Genomic DNA, 20,932 nt, shown 5'->3' on the forward strand with positions numbered 1-20,932 from the left:
ATAAATCATGACGGAATGGTGGAGCAGATTCAGTGGGCTGAATGGCCTAATTCTGCCCCTTGAGATGATTTTTTTTTGTGGGGCATTTGAGGAATTGAACTTGCAAAGAGCTTTCCGTAGAAGAGCCCGCCGGTCGTGCCCGTGGAGTCCCCCCTGGAGCGCGTATTTCGGGTCAACGCTTCTAATAACGGGGCAGCAACCTGAAGGGTTAACTCTGGTTCTCTCTCCACAGAGGCTCGCTGACCGACTGGACGTTTCCCGGCAATTGTCTGGTCTTGTATCTAGTCTGGGCACCCGTGGCCAGAAGTCCTTCAGAAAGTCCAGTCGGATCTTTTAATGTCCAACTTCCTTTTTTGTTTAAAAATAAAAGACCATGTAAAAAGACAGCAGTTCCGGTGATACTGAGTTGTGTAAACCTTCCCTGCCTCTCTAACACAGATACGACCGTCAGGGTCGGTGTAGTGTGGCGAACACTGAGATACGCCTGCGGAACTCCGCGTGCTCTGCGCCGTTCTGCACATTCCCCATAACCTTTGGGTCCAGCGTCTAAGAAGCTCTCATTTGCTTTCTGTCTGGGTGACTCCACCTCCCTTTCAGGACAGGGTTTCCCAACCTTTTTTAATGCCGTGGACTGAGGTTGTTTTCAGAGGAGATATCCTTGCGGTGTGTTTGTGAAAGACAGATTTTGAACTTGACCCATTTCAGCATAGGTGCAGGCCGTGGACTCGTAAGCCTTCCGTTCTCTAGGCCGCTCCCCCCTTCCCCATCTTTGTTCCCTCACCTTGTACCCTGCGCCCCCTTGCTCAGCGTTTAGGTTGTCCGTCGAGCAGCCGGGGACTGAATTCGCTGAGGACCTTTTCAGAATGGCAGGCAGTGACTAGTGGGGTACCGCAAGGCTCAGTGCTGGGACCCCAGTTGTTTACAACATATATTAATGATTTAGACGAGGGAATTAAATGCAGCATCTCCAAGTTCGCGGATGACACGAAGCTGGGCGGTGGTGTTAGCTGTGAGGAGGATTCAGGGTGACTTGGATAGGTTAGGTGAGTGGGCAAATTCATGGCAGATGCAATTTAATGTAGATAAATGTGAGGTTATCCACTTTGGTTGCAAGAACAGGAAAACAGATTATTATCTGAATGGTGGCCGATTAGGAAAAGGGGAGGTGCAACAAGACCTAGGTGTCATTGTACACCAGTCATTGAAGGTGGGCATGCAGGTACAGCAGGCGGTGAAAAAGGCAAATGGTATGTTGGCATTCATAGCAAAAGGATTTGAGTACAGGAGCAGGGAGGTTCTACTGCAGTTGTACAAGGCCTTGGTGAGACCACACCTGGAGTATTGTGTGCAGTTTTAGTCCCCTAATCTGAGGAAAGACATTCTTGCCATAGAGGGAGTACAGAGAAGGTTCACCAGATTGATTCCTGGGATGGCAGGACTTTCATATGAAGACAGACTGGATCGACTGGGCTTATACTCACTGGAATTTAGAAGATTGAGGGGGGATCTTATTGAAACGTATAAAATTCTAAAGGAATTGGACAGGCTAGATGCAGGAAGATTGTTTCCAATATTGGGGGAAGTCCACAATGAGGGTCACAGTTTAAGGATAAAGGGGAAGCCTTTTAGGACTGAGATGAGGAAAAACTTCTTCACACAGAGAGTGGTGAATCTGTGGAATTCTCTGCCACAGGAAACAGTTGAGTCTGGTTCATTGGCTATATTTAAGAGGAAGTTAGATATGGCCCTTGTGGCTAAAGGGATCAGGGGGTATGGAGAGAAAGCAGGTACAGGGTCCTGAGTTGGATGATCAGCCATGATCATACTGAATGGTGGTGCAGGCTCGAAGGGCCGAATGGCCTACTCCTGCACCTATTTTCTGTGTTTCAATGTTTTAGGTCAGAGCTGGGCTTCGGCTGCCGAGCGGGCAGACAGTCCTGAGTGACCTGCGTGCTGCTGTGCTTCGGCTGCCCAGCGGGGCAGGAAGTCCTGAGTGACCTGCGTGCTGCTGGGCTTCGGCTGCCGAGCGGGCAGACAGTCCTGAGTGACCTGTGTGCTGCTGGGCTTCGGCTGCCGAGCGGGCAGACAGTCCTGAGTGACCTGCGTGCTGCTGGGCTTCGGCTGCCGAGCGGGGCAGACAGTCCTGAGTGACCTGCGTGCTGCTGGGCTTCGGCTGCCCAGCGGGGCAGACAGTCCTGAGTGACCTGCGTGCTGCTGGGCTTCGGCTGCCGAGCGGGGCAGACAGTCCTGAGTGACCTGCGTGCTGCTGGGCTTCGGCTGCCGAACAGGCAGGAAGTCCTGAGTGACCTGCGTGCTGCTGGGCTTCGGCTGCCGAACAGGAAGGCAGTCCTGAGTGACCTGCGTGCTGCTGGGCTTCGGCTGCCGAGCGGGGCAGGCAGTCCTGAGTGACCTGCGTGCTGCTGGGCTTCGGCTGCCGAGCGGGCAGACAGTCCTGAGTGACCTGCGTGCTGCTGGGCTTCGGCTGCCGAACAGGCAGACAGTCCTGAGTGACCTGCGTGCTGCTGGGCTTCGGCTGCCGAACAGGCAGGCAGTCCTGAGTGACCTGCGTGCTGCTGGGCTTCGGCTGCCGAACAGGAAGGCAGTCCTGAGTGACCTGCGTGCTGCTGGGCTTCGGCTGCCGAGCGGGGCAGGCAGTCCTGAGTGACCTGCGTGCTGCTGGGCTTCGGCTGCCCAGCGGGGCAGACAGTCCTGAGTGACCTGCGTGCTGCTGGGCTTCGGCTGCCGAGCGGGGCAGACAGTCCTGAGTGACCTGCGTGCTGCTGGGCTTCGGCTGCCCAGTGGGGCAGACAGTCCTGAGTGACCTGCGTGCTGCTGGGCTTCGGCTGCCCAGCGGGGCAGACAGTCCTGAGTGACCTGCGTGCTGCTGGGCTTCGGCTGCCCAGCGGGGCAGGCAGTCCTGAGTGACCTGCGTGCTGCTGGGCTTCGGCTGCCCAGCGGGGCAGACAGTCCTGAGTGACCTGCGTGCTGCTGGGCTTCGGCTGCCGAGCGGGCAGACAGTCCTGAGTGACCTGCGTGCTGCTGGGCTTCGGCTGCCCAGCGGGGCAGACAGTCCTGAGTGACCTGTGTGCTGCTGGGCTTCGGCTGCCGAGCGGGGCAGACAGTCCTGAGTGACCTGCGTGCTGCTGGGCTTCGGCTGCCGAGCGGGGCAGACAGTCCTGAGTGACCTGTGTGCTGCTGGGCTTCGGCTGCCCAGCGGGGCAGACAGTCCTGAGTGACCTGCGTGCTGCTGGGCTTCGGCTGCCGAGCGGGGCAGACAGTCCTGAGTGACCTGCGTGCTGCTGGGCTTCGGCTGCCGAGCGGGGCAGACAGTCCTGAGTGACCTGCGTGCTGCTGGGCTTCGGCTGCCGAGCGGGCAGACAGTCCTGAGTGACCTGCGTGCTGCTGGGCTTCGGCTGCCGAGCGGGGCAGGCAGTCCTGAGTGACCTGCGTGCTGCTGGGCTTCGGCTGCCGAGCGGGGCAGACAGTCCTGAGTGACCTGCGTGCTGCTGGGCTTCGGCTGCCGAGCGGGCAGACAGTCCTGAGTGACCTGCGTGCTGCTGGGCTTCGGCTGCTGAACAGGCAGGCAGTCCTGAGTGACCTGCGTGCTGCTGGGCTTCGGCTGCCGAGCGGGCAGACAGTCCTGAGTGACCTGCGTGCTGCTGGGCTTCGGCTGCTGAACAGGCAGGCAGTCCTGAGTGACCTGCGTGCTGCTGGGCTTCGGCTGCCGAGCGGGGCAGACAGTCCTGAGTGACCTGCGTGCTGCTGGGCTTCGGCTGCCCAGCGGGGCAGACAGTCCTGAGTGACCTGCGTGCTGCTGGGCTTCGGCTGCCGAGCGGGCAGACAGTCCTGAGTGACCTGCGTGCTGCTGGGCTTCGGCTGCCCAGCGGGGCAGACAGTCCTGAGTGACCTGCGTGCTGCTGGGCTTCGGCTGCCCAGCGGGGCAGACAGTCCTGAGTGACCTGCGTGCTGCTGGGCTTCGGCTGCCGAGCGGGGCAGACAGTCCTGAGTGACCTGCGTGCTGCTGGGCTTCGGCTGCCGAGCGGGGCAGACAGTCCTGAGTGACCTGCGTGCTGCTGGGCTTCGGCTGCCGAGCGGGCAGACAGTCCTGAGTGACCTGCGTGCTGCTGGGCTTCGGCTGCCGAGCGGGGCAGGCAGTCCTGAGTGACCTGCGTGCTGCTGGGCTTCGGCTGCCGAGCGGGGCAGACAGTCCTGAGTGACCTGCGTGCTGCTGGGCTTCGGCTGCCGAGCGGGGCAGACAGTCCTGAGTGACCTGCGTGCTGCTGGGCTTCGGCTGCCCAGCGGGGCAGACAGTCCTGAGTGACCTGCGTGCTGCTGGGCTTCGGCTGCCGAGCGGGCAGACAGTCCTGAGTGACCTGCGTGCTGCTGGGCTTCGGCTGCTGAACAGGCAGGCAGTCCTGAGTGACCTGCGTGCTGCTGGGCTTCGGCTGCCGAGCGGGGCAGACAGTCCTGAGTGACCTGCGTGCTGCTGGGCTTCGGCTGCCCAGCGGGGCAGACAGTCCTGAGTGACCTGCGTGCTGCTGGGCTTCGGCTGCCCAGCGGGGCAGACAGTCCTGAGTGACCTGCGTGCTGCTGGGCTTCGGCTGCCGAGCGGGCAGACAGTCCTGAGTGACCTGCGTGCTGCTGGGCTTCGGCTGCCGAGCGGGCAGACAGTCCTGAGTGACCTGCGTGCTGCTGGGCTTCGGCTGCCGAGCGGGCAGACAGTCCTGAGTGACCTGCGTGCTGCTGGGCTTCGGCTGCCGAGCGGGGCAGACAGTCCTGAGTGACCTGCGTGCTGCTGGGCTTCGGCTGCCGAGCGGGCAGACAGTCCTGAGTGACCTGCGTGCTGCTGGGCTTCGGCTGCCGAGCGGGGCAGACAGTCCTGAGTGACCTGCGTGCTGCTGGGCTTCGGCTGCCGAACGGGCAGGAAGTCCTGAGTGACCTGCGTGCTGCTGGGCTTCGGCTGCCGAGCGGGCAGACAGTCCTGAGTGACCTGCGTGCTGCTGGGCTTCGGCTGCCGAGCGGGGCAGACAGTCCTGAGTGACCTGCGTGCTGCTGGGCTTCGGCTGCCGAGCGGGCAGACAGTCCTGAGTGACCTGTGTGCTGCTGGGCTTCGGCTGCCGAACGGGCAGACAGTCCTGAGTGACCTGCGTGCTGCTGGGCTTCGGCTGCCGAACAGGCAGGAAGTCCTGAGTGACCTGCGTGCTGCTGGGCTTCGGCTGCCGAGCGGGCAGACAGTCCTGAGTGACCTGCGTGCTGCTGGGCTTCGGCTGCCGAGCGGGCAGACAGTCCTGAGTGACCTGCGTGCTGCTGGGCTTCGGCTGCCGAGCGGGCAGACAGTCCTGAGTGACCTGCGTGCTGCTGGGCTTCGGCTGCCCAGCGGGGCAGACAGTCCTGAGTGACCTGTGTGCTGCTGGGCTTCGGCTGCCGAGCGAGCAGACAGTCCTGAGTGACCTGCGTGCTGCTGGGCTTCGGCTGCCCAGCGGGGCAGACAGTCCTGAGTGACCTGTGTGCTGCTGGGCTTCGGCTGCCGAGCGGGCAGGCAGTCCTGAGTGACCTGCGTGCTGCTGGGCTTCCGCTGCCGAACAGGCAGACAGTCCTGAGTGACCTGCGTGCTGCTGGGCTTCGGCTGCCGAGCGGGCAGACAGTCCTGAGTGACCTGCGTGCTGCTGGGCTTCGGCTGCCGAGCGGGCAGACAGTCCTGAGTGACCTGTGTGCTGCTGGGCTTCGGCTGCCGAGCGGGCAGACAGTCCTGAGTGACCTGCGTGCTGCTGGGCTTCGGCTGCCCAGCGGGGCAGACAGTCCTGAGTGACCTGCGTGCTGCTGGGCTTCGGCTGCCGAGCGGGCAGACAGTCCTGAGTGACCTGTGTGCTGCTGGGCTTCGGCTGCCGAGCGGGCAGACAGTCCTGAGTGACCTGCGTGCTGCTGGGCTTCGGCTGCCGAGCGGGCAGGCAGTCCTGAGTGACCTGTGTGCTGCTGGGCTTCGGCTGCCGAGCGGGCAGACAGTCCTGAGTGACCTGCGTGCTGCTGGGCTTCGGCTGCCGAGCGGGGCAGACAGTCCTGAGTGACCTGCGTGCTGCTGGGCTTCGGCTGCCGAGCGGGGCAGACAGTCCTGAGTGACCTGCGTGCTGCTGGGCTTCGGCTGCCGAGCGGGGCAGACAGTCCTGAGTGACCTGCGTGCTGCTGGGCTCGGCTGCCCAGCGTGGCAGACAGTCCTGAGTGACCTGCGTGCTGCTGGGCTTCGGCTGCCCAGCGGGGCAGACAGTCCTGAGTGACCTGCGTGCTGCTGGGCTTCGGCTGCCGAGCGGGCAGACAGTCCTGAGTGACCTGCGTGCTGCTGGGCTTCGGCTGCCGAGCGGGCAGACAGTCCTGAGTGACCTGCGTGCTGCTGGGCTTCGGCTGCCCAGCGGGGCAGACAGTCCTGAGTGACCTGCGTGCTGCTGGGCTCGGCTGCCCAGCGGGGCAGACAGTCCTGAGTGACCTGCGTGCTGCTGGGCTTCGGCTGCCCAGCGGGGCAGACAGTCCTGAGTGACCTGCGTGCTGCTGGGCTTCGGCTGCCCAGCGGGGCAGACAGTCCTGAGTGACCTGCGTGCTGCTGGGCTTCGGCTGCCGAGCGGGGCAGACAGTCCTGAGTGACCTGCGTGCTGCTGGGCTTCGGCTGCTGAGCGGGCAGACAGTCCTGAGTGACCTGCGTGCTGCTGGGCTTCGGCTGCCGAACAGGCAGGCAGTCGTGAGTGACCTGCGTGCTGCTGGGCTTCGGCTGCCGAACAGGCAGGAAGTCCTGAGTGACCTGCGTGCTGCTGGGCTTCGGCTGCTGAGCGGGCAGACAGTCCTGAGTGACCTGCGTGCTGCTGGGCTTATGCTGCCGAGCGGGGCAGACAGTCCTGAGTGACCTGCGTGCTGCTGGGCTTCGGCTGCCGAGCGGGGCAGACAGTCCTGAGTGACCTGCGTGCTGCTGGGCTTCGGCTGCCGAACAGGCAGGCAGTCCTGAGTGACCTGCGTGCTGCTGGGCTTCGGCTGCCGAGCGGGCAGACAGTCCTGAGTGACCTGCGTGCTGCTGGGCTTCGGCTGCCCAGCGGGGCAGACAGTCCTGAGTGACCTGCGTGCTGCTGGGCTTCGGCTGCCGAACAGGCAGGCAGTCCTGAGTGACCTGCGTGCTGCTGGGCTTCGGCTGCCGAGCGGGCAGACAGTCCTGAGTGACCTGCGTGCTGCTGGGCTTCGGCTGCCGAGCGGGAAAGACAGTCCTGAGTGACCTGCGTGCTGCTGGGCTTCGGCTGCCCAGCGGGGCAGACAGTCCTGAGTGACCTGCGTGCTGCTGGGCTTCGGCTGCCGAGCGGGCAGACAGTCCTGAGTGACCTGCGTGCTGCTGGGCTTCGGCTGCCGAGCGGGCAGACAGTCCTGAGTGACCTGCGTGCTGCTGGGCTTCGGCTGCCCAGCGTGGCAGACAGTCCTGAGTGACCTGCGTGCTGCTGGGCTTCGGCTGCCGAGCGGGCAGACAGTCCTGAGTGACCTGCGTGCTGCTGGGCTTCGGCTGCCGAGCGGGCAGACAGTCCTGAGTGACCTGCGTGCTGCTGGGCTTCGGCTGCCGAGCGGGGCAGACAGTCCTGAGTGACCTGCGTGCTGCTGGGCTTCGGCTGCTGAACAGGCAGGCAGTCCTGAGTGACCTGCGTGCTGCTGGGCTTCGGCTGCCGAGCGGGCAGACAGTCCTGAGTGACCTGCGTGCTGCTGGGCTTCGGCTGCCGAGCGGGGCAGACAGTCCTGAGTGACCTGCGTGCTGCTGGGCTTCGGCTGCCGAACAGGCAGACAGTCCTGAGTGACCTGTGTGCTGCTGGGCTTCGGCTGCCGAGCGGGCAGACAGTCCTGAGTGACCTGCGTGCTGCTGGGCTTCGGCTGCCCAGCGGGCAGACAGTCCTGACTGACCTGTGTGCTGCTGGGCTTCGGCTGCCGAGCGGGGCAGACAGTCCTGAGTGACCTGCGTGCTGCTGGGCTTCGGCTGCCGAGCGGGGCAGACAGTCCTGAGTGACCTGCGTGCTGCTGGGCTTCGGCTGCCGAGCGGGGCAGACAGTCCTGAGTGACCTGCGTGCTGCTGGGCTTCGGCTGCCCAGCGGGGCAGACAGTCCTGAGTGACCTGTGTGCTGCTGGGCTTCGGCTGCCGAGCGGGCAGACAGTCCTGAGTGACCTGCGTGCTGCTGAGCTTCGGCTGCCCAGCGGGGCAGACAGTCCTGAGTGACCTGCGTGCTGCTGGGCTTCGGCTGCCGAGCGGGGCAGGCAGTCCTGAGTGACCTGCGTGCTGCTGGGCTTCGGCTGCCGAGCGGGGCAGACAGTCCTGAGTGACCTGCGTGCTGCTGGGCTTCGGCTGCCGAACAGGCAGACAGTCCTGAGTGACCTGTGTGCTGCTGGGCTTCGGCTGCCGAGCGGGCAGGCAGTCCTGAGTGACCTGCGTGCTGCTGGGCTTCGGCTGCCCAGCGGGGCAGACAGTCCTGAGTGACCTGCGTGCTGCTGGGCTTCGGCTGCCGAGCGGGCAGACAGTCCTGAGTGACCTGCGTGCTGCTGGGCTTCGGCTGCCGAACAGGCAGACAGTCCTGAGTGACCTGCGTGCTGCTGGGCTTCGGCTGCCGAGCGGGCAGACAGTCCTGAGTGACCTGCGTGCTGCTGGGCTTCGGCTGCCGAGCGGGCAGACAGTCCTGAGTGACCTGCGTGCTGCTGGGCTTCGGCTGCCGAGCGGGGCAGACAGTCCTGAGTGACCTGCGTGCTGCTGGGCTTCGGCTGCCGAGCGGGCAGACAGTCCTGAGTGACCTGCGTGCTGCTGGGCTTCGGCTGCCGAGCGGGCAGGCAGTCCTGAGTGACCTGCGTGCTGCTGGGCTTCGGCTGCCGAGCGGGCAGACAGTCCTGAGTGACATGTGTGCTGCTGGGCTTCGACTGCCGAGCGGGGCAGACAGTCCTGAGTGACCTGCGTGCTGCTGGGCTTCGGCTGCCGAACAGGCAGGAAGTCCTGAGTGACCTGCGTGCTGCTGGGCTTCGGCTGCCCAGCGGGGCAGACAGTCCTGAGTGACCTGCGTGCTGCTGGGCTTCGGCTGCCGAACAGGCAGACAGTCCTGAGTGACCTGCGTGCTGCTGGGCTTCGGCTGCCCAGCGGGGCAGACAGTCCTGAGTGACCTGCGTGCTGCTGGGCTTCGGCTGCTGAGCGGGCAGACAGTCGTGAGTGACCTGCGTGCTGCTGGGCTTCGGCTGCCGAGCGGGCAGACAGTCCTGAGTGACCTGCGTGCTGCTGGGCTTCGGCTGCCGAGCGGGCAGACAGTCCTGAGTGACCTGTGTGCTGCTGGGCTTCGGCTGCCGAGCGGGCAGGCAGTCCTGAGTGACCTGCGTGCTGCTGAGCTTCGGCTGCCGAGCGGGGCAGACAGTCCTGAGTGACCTGTGTGCTGCTGGGCTTCGGCTGCCCAGCGGGGCAGACAGTCCTGAGTGACCTGCGTGCTGCTGGGCTTCGGCTGCCCAGCGGGGCAGACAGTCCTGAGTGACCTGTGTGCTGCTGGGCTTCGACTGCCGAGCGGGGCAGACAGTCCTGAGTGACCTGCGTGCTGCTGGGCTTCGGCTGCCCAGCGGGGCAGACAGTCCTGAGTGACCTGCGTGCTGCTGGGCTTCGGCTGCCGAGCGGGCAGACAGTCCTGAGTGACCTGCGTGCTGCTGGGCTTCGGCTGCCCAGCGGGGCAGACAGTCCTGAGTGACCTGCGTGCTGCTGGGCTTCGGCTGCCGAACAGGCAGGCAGTCCTGAGTGACCTGCGTGCTGCTGGGCTTCGGCTGCCGAGCGGGCAGACAGTCCTGAGTGACCTGTGTGCTGCTGGGCTTCGGCTGCCGAGCGGGGCAGACAGTCCTGAGTGACCTGCGTGCTGCTGGGCTTCGGCTGCCGAGCGGGGCAGACAGTCCTGAGTGACCTGCGTGCTGCTGGGCTTCGGCTGCCCAGCGGGGCAGACAGTCCTGAGTGACCTGTGTGCTGCTGGGCTTCGGCTGCCGAGCGGGGCAGACAGTCCTGAGTGACCTGCGTGCTGCTGAGCTTCGGCTGCCGAGCGGGGCAGACAGTCCTGAGTGACCTGTGTGCTGCTGGGCTTCGGCTGCCGAGCGGGGCAGACAGTCCTGAGTGACCTGCGTGCTGCTGGGCTTCGGCTGCCCAGCGGGGCAGACAGTCCTGAGTGACCTGCGTGCTGCTGGGCTTCGGCTGCCGAGCGGGCAGACAGTCCTGAGTGACCTGCGTGCTGCTGGGCTTCGGCTGCCCAGCGGGGCAGACAGTCCTGAGTGACCTGCGTGCTGCTGGGCTTCGGCTGCCGAACAGGCAGGCAGTCCTGAGTGACCTGCGTGCTGCTGGGCTTCGGCTGCCGAGCGGGCAGACAGTCCTGAGTGACCTGTGTGCTGCTGGGCTTCGACTGCCGAGCGGGGCAGACAGTCCTGAGTGACCTGCGTGCTGCTGGGCTTCGGCTGCCGAACAGGCAGACAGTCCTGAGTGACCTGCGTGCTGCTGGGCTTCGGCTGCCTAGCGGGGCAGACAGTCCTGAGTGACCTGTGTGCTGCTGGGCTTCGGCTGCCGAGCGGGCAGACAGTCCTGAGTGACCTGTGTGCTGCTGGGCTTCGGCTGCCGAGCGGGCAGGCAGTCGTGAGTGACCTGCGTGCTGCTGGGCTTCGGCTGCCGAGCGGGCAGACAGTCCTGAGTGACCTGCGTGCTGCTGGGCTTCGGCTGCCGAGCGGGGCAGACAGTCCTGAGTGACCTGCGTGCTGCTGGGCTTCGGCTGCCGAGCGGGCAGACAGTCCTGAGTGACCTGCGTGCTGCTGGGCTTCGGCTGCCGAGCGGGGCAGACAGTCCTGAGTGACCTGCGTGCTGCTGGGCTTCGGCTGCCGAGCGGGGCAGGCAGTCGTGAGTGACCTGCGTGCTGCTGGGCTTCGGCTGCCGAACGGGCAGGCAGTCCTGAGTGACCTGCGTGCTGCTGGGCTTCGGCTGCCGAGCGGGCAGACAGTCCTGAGTGACCTGCGTGCTGCTGGGCTTTGGCTGCCGAGCGGGCAGACAGTCCTGAGTGACCTGCGTGCTGCTGGGCTTCGGCTGCCGAGCGGGGCAGACAGTCCTGAGTGACCTGCGTGCTGCTGGGCTTCGGCTGCCCAGCGGGGCAGACAGTCCTGAGTGACCTGCGTGCTGCTGGGCTTCGGCTGCCCAGCGGGGCAGACAGTCCTGAGTGACCTGCGTGCTGCTGGGCTTCGGCTGCCGAACGGGCAGACAGTCCTGAGTGACCTGCGTGCTGCTGGGCTTCGGCTGCCGAGCGGGCAGACAGTCCTGAGTGACCTGCGTGCTGCTGGGCTTCGGCTGCCGAGCGGGGCAGACAGTCCTGAGTGACCTGCGTGCTGCTGGGCTTCGGCTGCCGAGCGGGCAGACAGTCCTGAGTGACCTGTGTGCTGCTGGGCTTCGGCTGCCGAGCGGGCAGACAGTCCTGAGTGACCTGCGTGCTGCTGGGCTTCGGCTGCCGAGCGGGCAGACAGTCCTGAGTGACCTGCGTGCTGCTGGGCTTCGGCTGCCGAGCGGGCAGACAGTCCTGAGTGACCTGCGTGCTGCTGGGCTTCGGCTGCCGAGCGGGGCAGACAGTCCTGAGTGACCTGCGTGCTGCTGGGCTTCGGCTGCCCAGCGGGGCAGGAAGTCCTGAGTGACCTGCGTGCTGCTGGGCTTCGGCTGCCGAGCGGGCAGACAGTCCTGAGTGACCTGCGTGCTGCTGGGCTTATGCTGCCGAGCGGGCAGACAGTCCTGAGTGACCTGCGTGCTGCTGGGCTTCGGCTGCCGAGCGGGCAGGCAGTCCTGAGTGACCTGCGTGCTGCTGGGCTTATGCTGCCGAGCGGGCAGGCAGTCCTGAGTGACCTGCGTGCTGCTGGGCTTCGGCTGCCGAGCGGGGCAGACAGTCCTGAGTGACCTGCGTGCTGCTGGGCTTCGGCTGCCGAGCGGGCAGACAGTCCTGAGTGACCTGTGTGCTGCTGGGCTTCGGCTGCCGAGCGGGCAGACAGTCCTGAGTGACCTGTGTGCTGCTGGGCTTCGGCTGCCGAGCGGGCAGACAGTCCTGAGTGACCTGCGTGCTGCTGGGCTTCGGCTGCCGAACAGGAAGGCAGTCCTGAGTGACCTGCGTGCTGCTGGGCTTCGGCTGCCGAACGGGCAGACAGTCCTGAGTGACCTGCGTGCTGCTGGGCTTCGGCTGCCGAGCGGGGCAGACAGTCCTGAGTGACCTGCGTGCTGCTGGGCTTCGGCTGCCCAGCGGGGCAGACAGTCCTGAGTGACCTGCGTGCTGCTGGGCTTCGGCTGCCGAGCGGGGCAGACAGTCCTGAGTGACCTGCGTGCTGCTGGGCTTCGGCTGCCGAGCGGGCAGACAGTCCTGAGTGACCTGCGTGCTGCTGGGCTTCGGCTGCCGAGCGGGCAGACAGTCCTGAGTGACCTGCGTGCTGCTGGGCTTCGGCTGCCGAGCGGGCAGACAGTCCTGAGTGACCTGCGTGCTGCTGGGCTTCGGCTGCCGAGCGGGCAGACAGTCCTGAGTGACCTGTGTGCTGCTGGGCTTCGGCTGCCCAGTGGGGCAGACAGTCCTGAGTGACCTGCGTGCTGCTGCGCTTCAGAACACTTATTTTTACTGACTCATGCACAACGTTGTTCCTTTTCCTCGCACGCTGTTTTTAAGATCCGATGCTGTGTCATAGCACAGAAGATGGCTTTTGTTTGGCCCAACATATTCTGCTTCCATCGAAATAATCTAGTAAATTCCACTGTGCCCTCAGCACCGATCCTAATTCTTGGCCAAGAGCCTGACAAATTTGTTATTGTCAGAATCTAGTTTATTATACAGCACGATACACTTTTTTAAAAAAACTACTATAAGTTTTGAGAAGTATCGAAAAATTAAGTAAGCAGGGCAAATCCACTTGTTAGTCAATTCCTTTGATAAGTTCTTTGCGAGGCTGCTGAACTACATGCTTAAATATTCCTCACTTGGAGGGTGGGACGAGCGGCCAGCACAAGTGGTGCCCGAAGGCTCGATTTTCGGTGCTGAAAGTGAAGCTCGGATAGGCACACAGAGACAAGGACGTCTGCGGACAGGGGAAGTCCAGAGCAGCACCCGCAGAACGCTGGAGGATCTACCCTGCAGGCTAGGCAGCGTCCGCGGAAGGGTCTCGGCCCGAAAGATCTGACTGTTTAATCTTTTCCCTAGATGCTGCCTGGCCTGCCTCCAGCATTGGGTGGGTACGTGGATGGGAGGGCTGTGATCCAGGTTCAGCTCGATCTCAGCAGCCGGGGAATTTGAGGCTGCTGGCTCTCGAGTCCCACTGCCGTTGGGAAACAGGCTGTGGCACCACCTGGCCAGCGGTCCCGCCTCGTGCACCTGCTTTGGTGGCCGGCACAGTTACGAACGTGGTGAATGCAGCGCTGGGGCTCGAGTTGAGGGTGCATGGCTCTGCTGTGATGGTTACGCACAGTGAGACAGTTTGATTCAGATGCGCAGTTTCTGAGCGGCACGACCCAGCGAGCCCCGATTTAACCCTAGCACTAATCACGGGACAGCTTGCAGCGACCAGTGAACGCCTTTGGTCTGTAGGAGGGAACCGGGGCGCCCGACCCACGCGGCCACGGGGAGAGCGGACGAGCTCCTTAAAGAGAGCGGCGGGAATCAAACCCGGGTCGCCGGTGCCGTGGAGCGTTGCGAGATGGTGTCATGGACCGAAGAGGCCGAGGACCACAGATCCTTTGAGCGGAACTCTTATGCCAAATCTCCGGAGGCGTTGGGGGGGTGGAATGGGGCAGCACACCAGTCCCCCACCCCCGAGAGACGCGGACATCTGAAAACATTTCAGAATCAAAACCGGGTTTAATATCGTGCAGACTTGTCGTGAGGTTTGCTCTTTTATGGCAGTGCTCCATTGAGTTGTAATCAGACATGGTGTAAAACAGTGAGATAGTGTTTATGGGTTCAACAAACTGTTCAGAAATCTGATGGCAAAGGGGAAGAAGCTGTTTCTGAAACATTGAGTGTGTATCTTCAAGCTCCTGTACCTCCTCCCTAATGGCGGAGGGGAAGAAGCTGTTCCTGAAGCATTGAGTGTGTGTCTTCAGGCTCCTGTACCTCCTCCCTGATGGCAGAGGGGAAGAAGCTCTTCCTGAATCGCTGAGTGTGTGACTTCAGGCTGCTGTACCTCCTCCCTGATGGCAGAGGGGAAGAAGCTGTTCCTGAATCGCTGAGTGTGTGTCTTCAGGCTCCTGTACCTCCTCCCTGATGGCAGAGGGGAAGAAGCTCTTCCTGAATCGCTGAGTGTGTGACTTCAGGCTGCTGTACCTTCTCCCTGATGGCAGAGGGGAAGAAGCTGTTCCTGAATCGTTGAGTGTGTGTCTTCAGGCTCCTGTACCTCCTCCCTGACGTTAGCGATGAGAAGAGGTCATGAGTGCATTAGTGATGATGTCCTGGATGCCAGGGAGGCTGGTGCCCCCCTAGATGGATTTGGGTGAGTTTACAACCCTCTGCGGCTTTTCCCCAGTGCCCCGCATTGTCAACCACCCCCCCCCCCACCCCACCCCAGGTGGCGATGCAGCCCGTCAGATTGTCTGTAGAAATTTACTGGAGTCTTTTGTTGACGTACCAAATCTCGGTCAAACTCCCTAATGGAGCCACTGGGTGTCATATTTGATGATGGGCCCAGGACAGATCTTCAAGGCACACAGGGACTTGAAGCAGGTTGGTCTCACGCCATCCTGACCTGGAAGTATCGCACCTTTCTTTCGTTGTTAATGGATCTAAATCCTGGAGCCCCTTTCCAACAGCAGGGTCGGCAAGTCTTTCCCAGGACTCTAGTGGGTCCCAAAGGCTGGCACTGTGACCTAAGTTCACGAGGGCAATGTCAGACCAGCAGCAGATGGCAGGGATAGGCAGAAACTGGCGGTGTTCAATCGTTTACAGTCCTGTGGACAAGCCTCAGGCACACCTATATAGCGAGGGGGCTTAAGGCTTCTGCACAGTTCTGTAGTAATTTTACTCTACTGCTGTCTGAAAAATCCCACCAAATTTCATAAAACATGTGAGTGATGATAAACCTGGGTCTCTGTTGGGGACTGAGAGTGGGAAGGGGGGCAGGGAGAGGGGGAGTCATGGTTGGGAAAAGGGGAAGGGAGAGGGGAGGGAGCGGGAAGCACCAGAGAGACGGTCTGTAATGGATAAATCGATCATTTGGAATCAGATGACCTTGCCTGGGTGTGCCTGCTCCCGCCCCCACCCATGGCACCCCTCCTCTGCCACCCGTCCCACACCCCTCCCCTGGCGCTCCACCCTCGCCATTCCCCACACTCTTTGCTCCCGCCAGATTTACAACCTTGCTGTCTGCTCTACGTTGACAAATACAGTACTGCGTGCAGAAGTCTCGGGCACCTTGGCTACTTTTATGTGCTGAAGACATTTGTACAGTGCTGTATTTTCATGTCTTATAAGTTTATGATATTTATATAAGAGGATGCAGAGTGACTTGGATAGGTTAGGTGAGAGGGCAAATTCATGGCAGATGCAATTTAATGTGGATAAATGTTATCCACTTTGGTTGCAAGAACAGAAAAACAGATTATTATCTGAACGGTGGCCAATTAGGAAAAGGGGAGATGCAACGAGACCTGGGTGTCGTTGTACACCAGTCATTGAAAGTGGGCATGCAGGTACAGCAGGCGGTGAAAAAGGGAAATGGTATGTTGGCATTCATAGCAAGAGGATTTGAGTACAGGAGCAGGGAGGTTCTTCTGTAGTTGTACAAGGCCTTGGTGAGACCGCACCTAGAGTATTGTGTGCAGTTTTGGTCCCCTAATCGAGGAAAGACATTCTTGCCATAGAAGGGAGTACACCAGATTGATTCCTGGGATGGCAGGATTTTCATATGAAGACAGACTGCATCGCCTGGGCTTATACTCACTGGAATTTAGAAGATTGAGGGGGGATCTTATTGAAACGTATAAAATCTTAAAGGGATTGGACAGGCTAGATGCAGGAAGTTTGTTCTCAATATTGGGGAAGTCCAGAACGAGGGGTCACAGTTTAAGGATAAAGGGGAAGCCTTTTAGGACTGTGATGAGGAAAAACTTGTTCACACAGAGAGTGGTGAATCTGTGGAATTCTCTGCCACAGGAAAACAGTTGAGGCCAGTTCATTGGCTATATTTAAGAGGGAGTTAGATATGGGCCTTGTGGCTAAAGGGATCAGGGGGTACAGAGAGAAAGCAGGTACAGGGTTAATCGCGGTGCAGGTTTGAAGGGCTGAATGACCTACTCCTACACCTATTTTCTATGCTTCTATGTTTCTATATGATGTTAAAATAATAGTAAATGGCTAGGTTCCGTAATTGTCGTGAGATGTTTCCCATAGTGTGGGAATCTATGACCAGACGGCACAATCAAAGAGTCGAACAGAGATGAGGAGGAATTTCTTTAGCCAGAGGGTGGTGAATCTGTGGAAATCGTTGCCACAGACGGCCGTGGAGGCCAGGTCACTGGGTGTATTTGAAGCGGAGCTTGGTAAGTTCCTGGTTGGTAAGGACATCAAAGGACATGCAGCGAAGGCAGGAGAATGGGATTGAAAAGGGTAATAGCAGGCATGATGGGCTGAATGGCTTAACCCTGCTCCTGCATCTTAGTGTCTTCTGGTTGTAGTGAAAAATGGAGGGCTGTTTGGGAGGGGTTAGGTTGATACTAGGGTGGGTTTAAAGCAGGAGTTCCCCGCCTTTTGTTTTTAATGTCATGGACCCCATGTTGGCAGCCCCCGAGTTGATAGGTTGGCACGCCATAGTGGGCCGAAGGGCCTGCGCTGTGCTGAACTGTTCTCTGTGCTTCAAGTGGGAACGCGTGACGCCGGCCTTTCTGGTACGCGGTGCCAACGTCGGAAGACAGAAACTGAGCAGAGTGTCAGTGCAGTACGACTGCAGGTTGCAGGACTGTCAGGTATAGGGTGGAGAAGAGAGACCTCTGGGCACATTGACCTTCGTAGACCATGAGATAGACGAGCAGAATTGGGCCTTTTGGCCCATCGAGTGTGCTCCGTCATTTCATCATTGCTGAACCATCTTCCTACTCCTGCCAATCTCCCCGATCTCCAATCTCAATCTCCTGCCTCCTCCCCATATCCCTTCATGCCCTGACCAGTCAGGAATCTATCAACCTCCGCCTTAAATATACATAAACACTTGGCCTCCACGGCCGTCTGTGACAACGATTTCCACAGATTCACCACTCTCTGGCTTAAGAAATTCCTCCTCGTCTCCATTCCAAATTGACGTTTCTCTATTCTGAGGCTGTGTCCTCTGGTCTTAGACTCCCCCACCACTGGAAGCATCCTCTCTACGTCCACTCACAATATTTGATAGATTTCAATGAGATCCCCGTCTTGGTCTTCTGAACCCCGGCGAGTACAGGCCCGGAGCCATCAAATGCTCCCTGTATGATGAGCCTTTCAATCTCCAAATCATTTTCGTGAACCTCCTTTGAACCCTCTCCAATGTCAGCATATCCTTTCTCAGATAAGGGGCCCAAGACTGCTCACAATTCTGCAAGTCAGGCCTCAGCAGAGCCCTGTAAAGCCCCAGCATTGACACCCCTGCTTCGTAAACCACAGCATGAAATACAGCAGTTGCAAAGTTCCCTTTCAGATGTGAGGACAGGTTTGCAGGATTGCGAGCAGTTCTGTCACCTACCCATAAGAAAGATCTGAAAAGAAGAATTCAGGGAAGATTTACGAGGATGTTGCCAGGACTTAAGACCTAAGTTGCAGGGCACGGTTTATGATTTCATTCCCTGGAATGTCTGAAAATGAGAAATTATAATGGGTACAGATAATGTAAATGCGAGAAGGCTTTTTCCACTGAGATTAGGTAAGGCTGTACCCTTTGGTCCTAGACTCCCCCACTATAGGAAACATCCTCTCCACATCCACTCTATCTGTGTCTTCTGGTCCTAGACTCCCCCACTATAGGAAACATCCTCTCCACATCCACTCTATCTGTGTCCTCTGGTCCTAGACTCCCCCACTATAGGAATCATCCTCTCCACATCCACTCAGTCTGTGTCCTCTGGTCCGAGACTCCCCCACTATGGGAAACATCCTCTCCACATCCACTCTATCTTTGTCCTCTGGTCCTAGACTCCCCCACTATAGGAAACATCCTCTCCACATCCACTCTATCTGTGTCCTCTGGTCCTAGACTCCCCCACTATAGGAAACATCCTCTCTACATCCACTCTATCTGTATCCTCTGGTCCTAGACTCCCCCACTATAGGAAACATCCTCTCCACATCCACTCTATCTATGCCCTCTTGTCCTAGACTCCCCCACTGTAGGAAACATCCTCTCCACATCCACTCTATCTGTGCCCTCTGGTCCTAGGCTCCCCCATTATAGGAAGCATCCTCTCCACATCCACTCTATCTGTGTCCTCTGGTCCTATACTCCCCCACTGTAGGAAACATCCTCTCCTCATTCCCTCTGTCTGTCTCCTCTGGTCCTAGACTCCCCCACTATAGGAAACATCCTCTCCACATCCACTCTATCAATGTCCTCTGGTCCTAGACTCCCCCACTATAGGAAACATCCTCTCCACATCCACTCTATCAGTGTCCTCTGGTCCTAGACTCCCCCACTATAGGAAACATCCTCTCCACATCCACTCTATCTGTGTCTTCTGGTCCTAGACTCCCCCACTATAGGAAACATCCTCTCCACATCCACTCTATCTGTGTCCTCTGGTCCTAGACTCCCCCACTATAGGAATCATCCTCTCCACATCCACTCTGTCTGTGTTCTCTGGTCCGAGACTCCCCCACTATAGGAAACATCCTCTCCACATCCACTCTGTCTGTGCCCTCTGGTCCTAGGCTCCCCCATTATAGGAAGCATCCTCTCCACATCCACTCTATCTGTGTCCTCTGTCCTAGACTCCCCCACTACAGGATACATTTTCTCCACATCCACTCTATCTGTGTCCTCTGGTCCTAGACTCCCCCACTATAGGAAACATCCTCTCCACATCCACTCTATCTTTGTCCTCTGGTCCTAGACTCCCCCACTATAGGAAACATCCTCTCCACATCCACTCTATCTGTGTCCTCTGGTCCTAGACTCCCCCACTATAGGAAACATCCTCTCTACATCCACTCTATCTGTGCCCTCTGGTCCTAGACTCCCCCACTATAGGAAACATTCTCTTCACATCCACTCTATCTGTGTCCTCTGGTCCTATTCTCCCCCACTGTAGGAAACATCCTCTCCTCATTCCCTCTGTCTGTCTCCTCTGGTCCTAGACTACCCCACTATAGGAAACATACTCTCCACATCCACTCTATCAGTGTCCTCTGGTCCTAGACTCCCCCACTATAGGAAACATCCTCTCCACATCCACTCTATCTGTGCCCTCTGGTCCTAGACTCCCCCATTATAGGAAACATCCTCTCCACATCCACTCTATCTGTGCCCTCTGGACCTAGACTCCCCCACTATAGGAAACATCCTCTCCACATCCACTCTATCTGTGTCCTCTGGTCCTAGACTCCCCCACTGTAGGAAACATCCTCTCCACAATCACTTTGTACTGGCCTTTCAATATTCGATACATCTCGATGAGATCCCACCCCCACCTTCATTCTTTTAAACCCCAGTGAGTACAGGCCCATTTCAACTGTATGTTAGCCCTTTCAGTCCAATGAACCTCCTCTGGACCCTCATCATTGCCGGCACGGCCTACCTTCGATCGGGGGGCGCAATACTCCAATTGTGGTCTGCCCAGTGCCTTAGAAAGCCTCAGCATGTCATCCATGCATATATTCTAGTCCTCTCGAAACGAGTGACAACATTGCATTTGCCCTCTATCGGGGTTTCTGTTGGCCTCTTTTCCAACTGCAGGCCTGCACGCCATAGCGTCCAGAAAAGGCACGGTACAGAAACCAGCCCTTCGGCCCAGCTAGTGTGCGCGGAACCATTTACAGCTGCCTCTAGAAATGAATCCTATCTCTGCATTTGCCTTCCTCACCCTGTTCCTGACCGAGGAGCTGGACCAGAGCTGGAGGTCATCGGTTAAGGGGAAAGGTGGAATATTTAAGGAGACCACCTTCACCAGGAGGGTGGAGTTAGTGGGGAATGAGCTGCCGTTGCAAGTGATGGACGTGGGTTTGATTTCAACACTGACAAGAAGTTGGGATGGGTACGTGGATGGGAGGTGGTATGGAGGTCTGTGGTCCGGGTGCAGGGTCCATGGGAGTTGGCAGACTAACAGAGTGAGGACCTGTTTCAGAGCATTAATGCTCTGTGACTCTGTCAGGTACTTATCTTGGGGGTGGGGGGGGTGAGTTTAGAAAAAAGTTGGACGTGGCTGGGTTCACGACCAGACGCTTGGTCAAAGGGTGTCACGGAGAGGAGGACGTGCCAGCGGTAACCAGCACATTGATGTGACGAAGGTAATTGTCCTCGGGCGTGTCCGAATGAAATTGTTCCCACTGAAAGGCGCCTGCTCCTCTTGCAGGGGAAGTGCACGGAGCTTGCACGCGAGCTGGACGTGAAGACCCGCGCCTTGGACGTTCGTGATGCAGAGGTGGCTGATTTACAGGACGAGGTGACTGAATTACAGGAGGAGATGGAGGTATGTGCTGTGCATTTTGCAATTACCTGCCGTCTGTATGTTTTATTGGGTTATGGTGCGGAATAGCCCTTCCGGGCCGCAGAGTAATCCCCCTGATTTACCCGGAGCACGTTGACCAATTAACCCACCTACCCGGTGTGTCTCCGTTCCAAATTGACGTTTCTCTATTCTGAGGCTGTGTCCTCTGGTCTTAGACTCCCCCACCACTGGAAGCATCCTCTCTACGTCCACTCTCAATATTTGATAGATTTCAATGAGATCCCCGTCTTGGTCTTCTGAACCCCA

The 20,932-nt window shown here is 59.4% G+C and overlaps 1 protein-coding gene across 1 annotated transcript in view; it reads left to right on the forward strand.

Annotated features, from left to right (window-relative positions):
• Positions 1–20,932, forward strand: part of LOC132386024 (tax1-binding protein 1 homolog A-like) — a 129,481-nt gene that overhangs the window by 49,820 nt on the left and 58,729 nt on the right. Inside the window, exon 7 of the mRNA XM_059958306.1 lies at positions 20,531–20,647. Coding sequence (XP_059814289.1) covers positions 20,531–20,647 — 117 coding nt within the window. The remainder of the gene's footprint in view (positions 1–20,530; positions 20,648–20,932) is intronic.

Source organism: Hypanus sabinus, assembly GCF_030144855.1.
Source record: "Hypanus sabinus isolate sHypSab1 chromosome Y unlocalized genomic scaffold, sHypSab1.hap1 SUPER_Y_unloc_24, whole genome shotgun sequence".
Taxonomy (NCBI): Eukaryota; Metazoa; Chordata; class Chondrichthyes; order Myliobatiformes; family Dasyatidae; genus Hypanus; species Hypanus sabinus.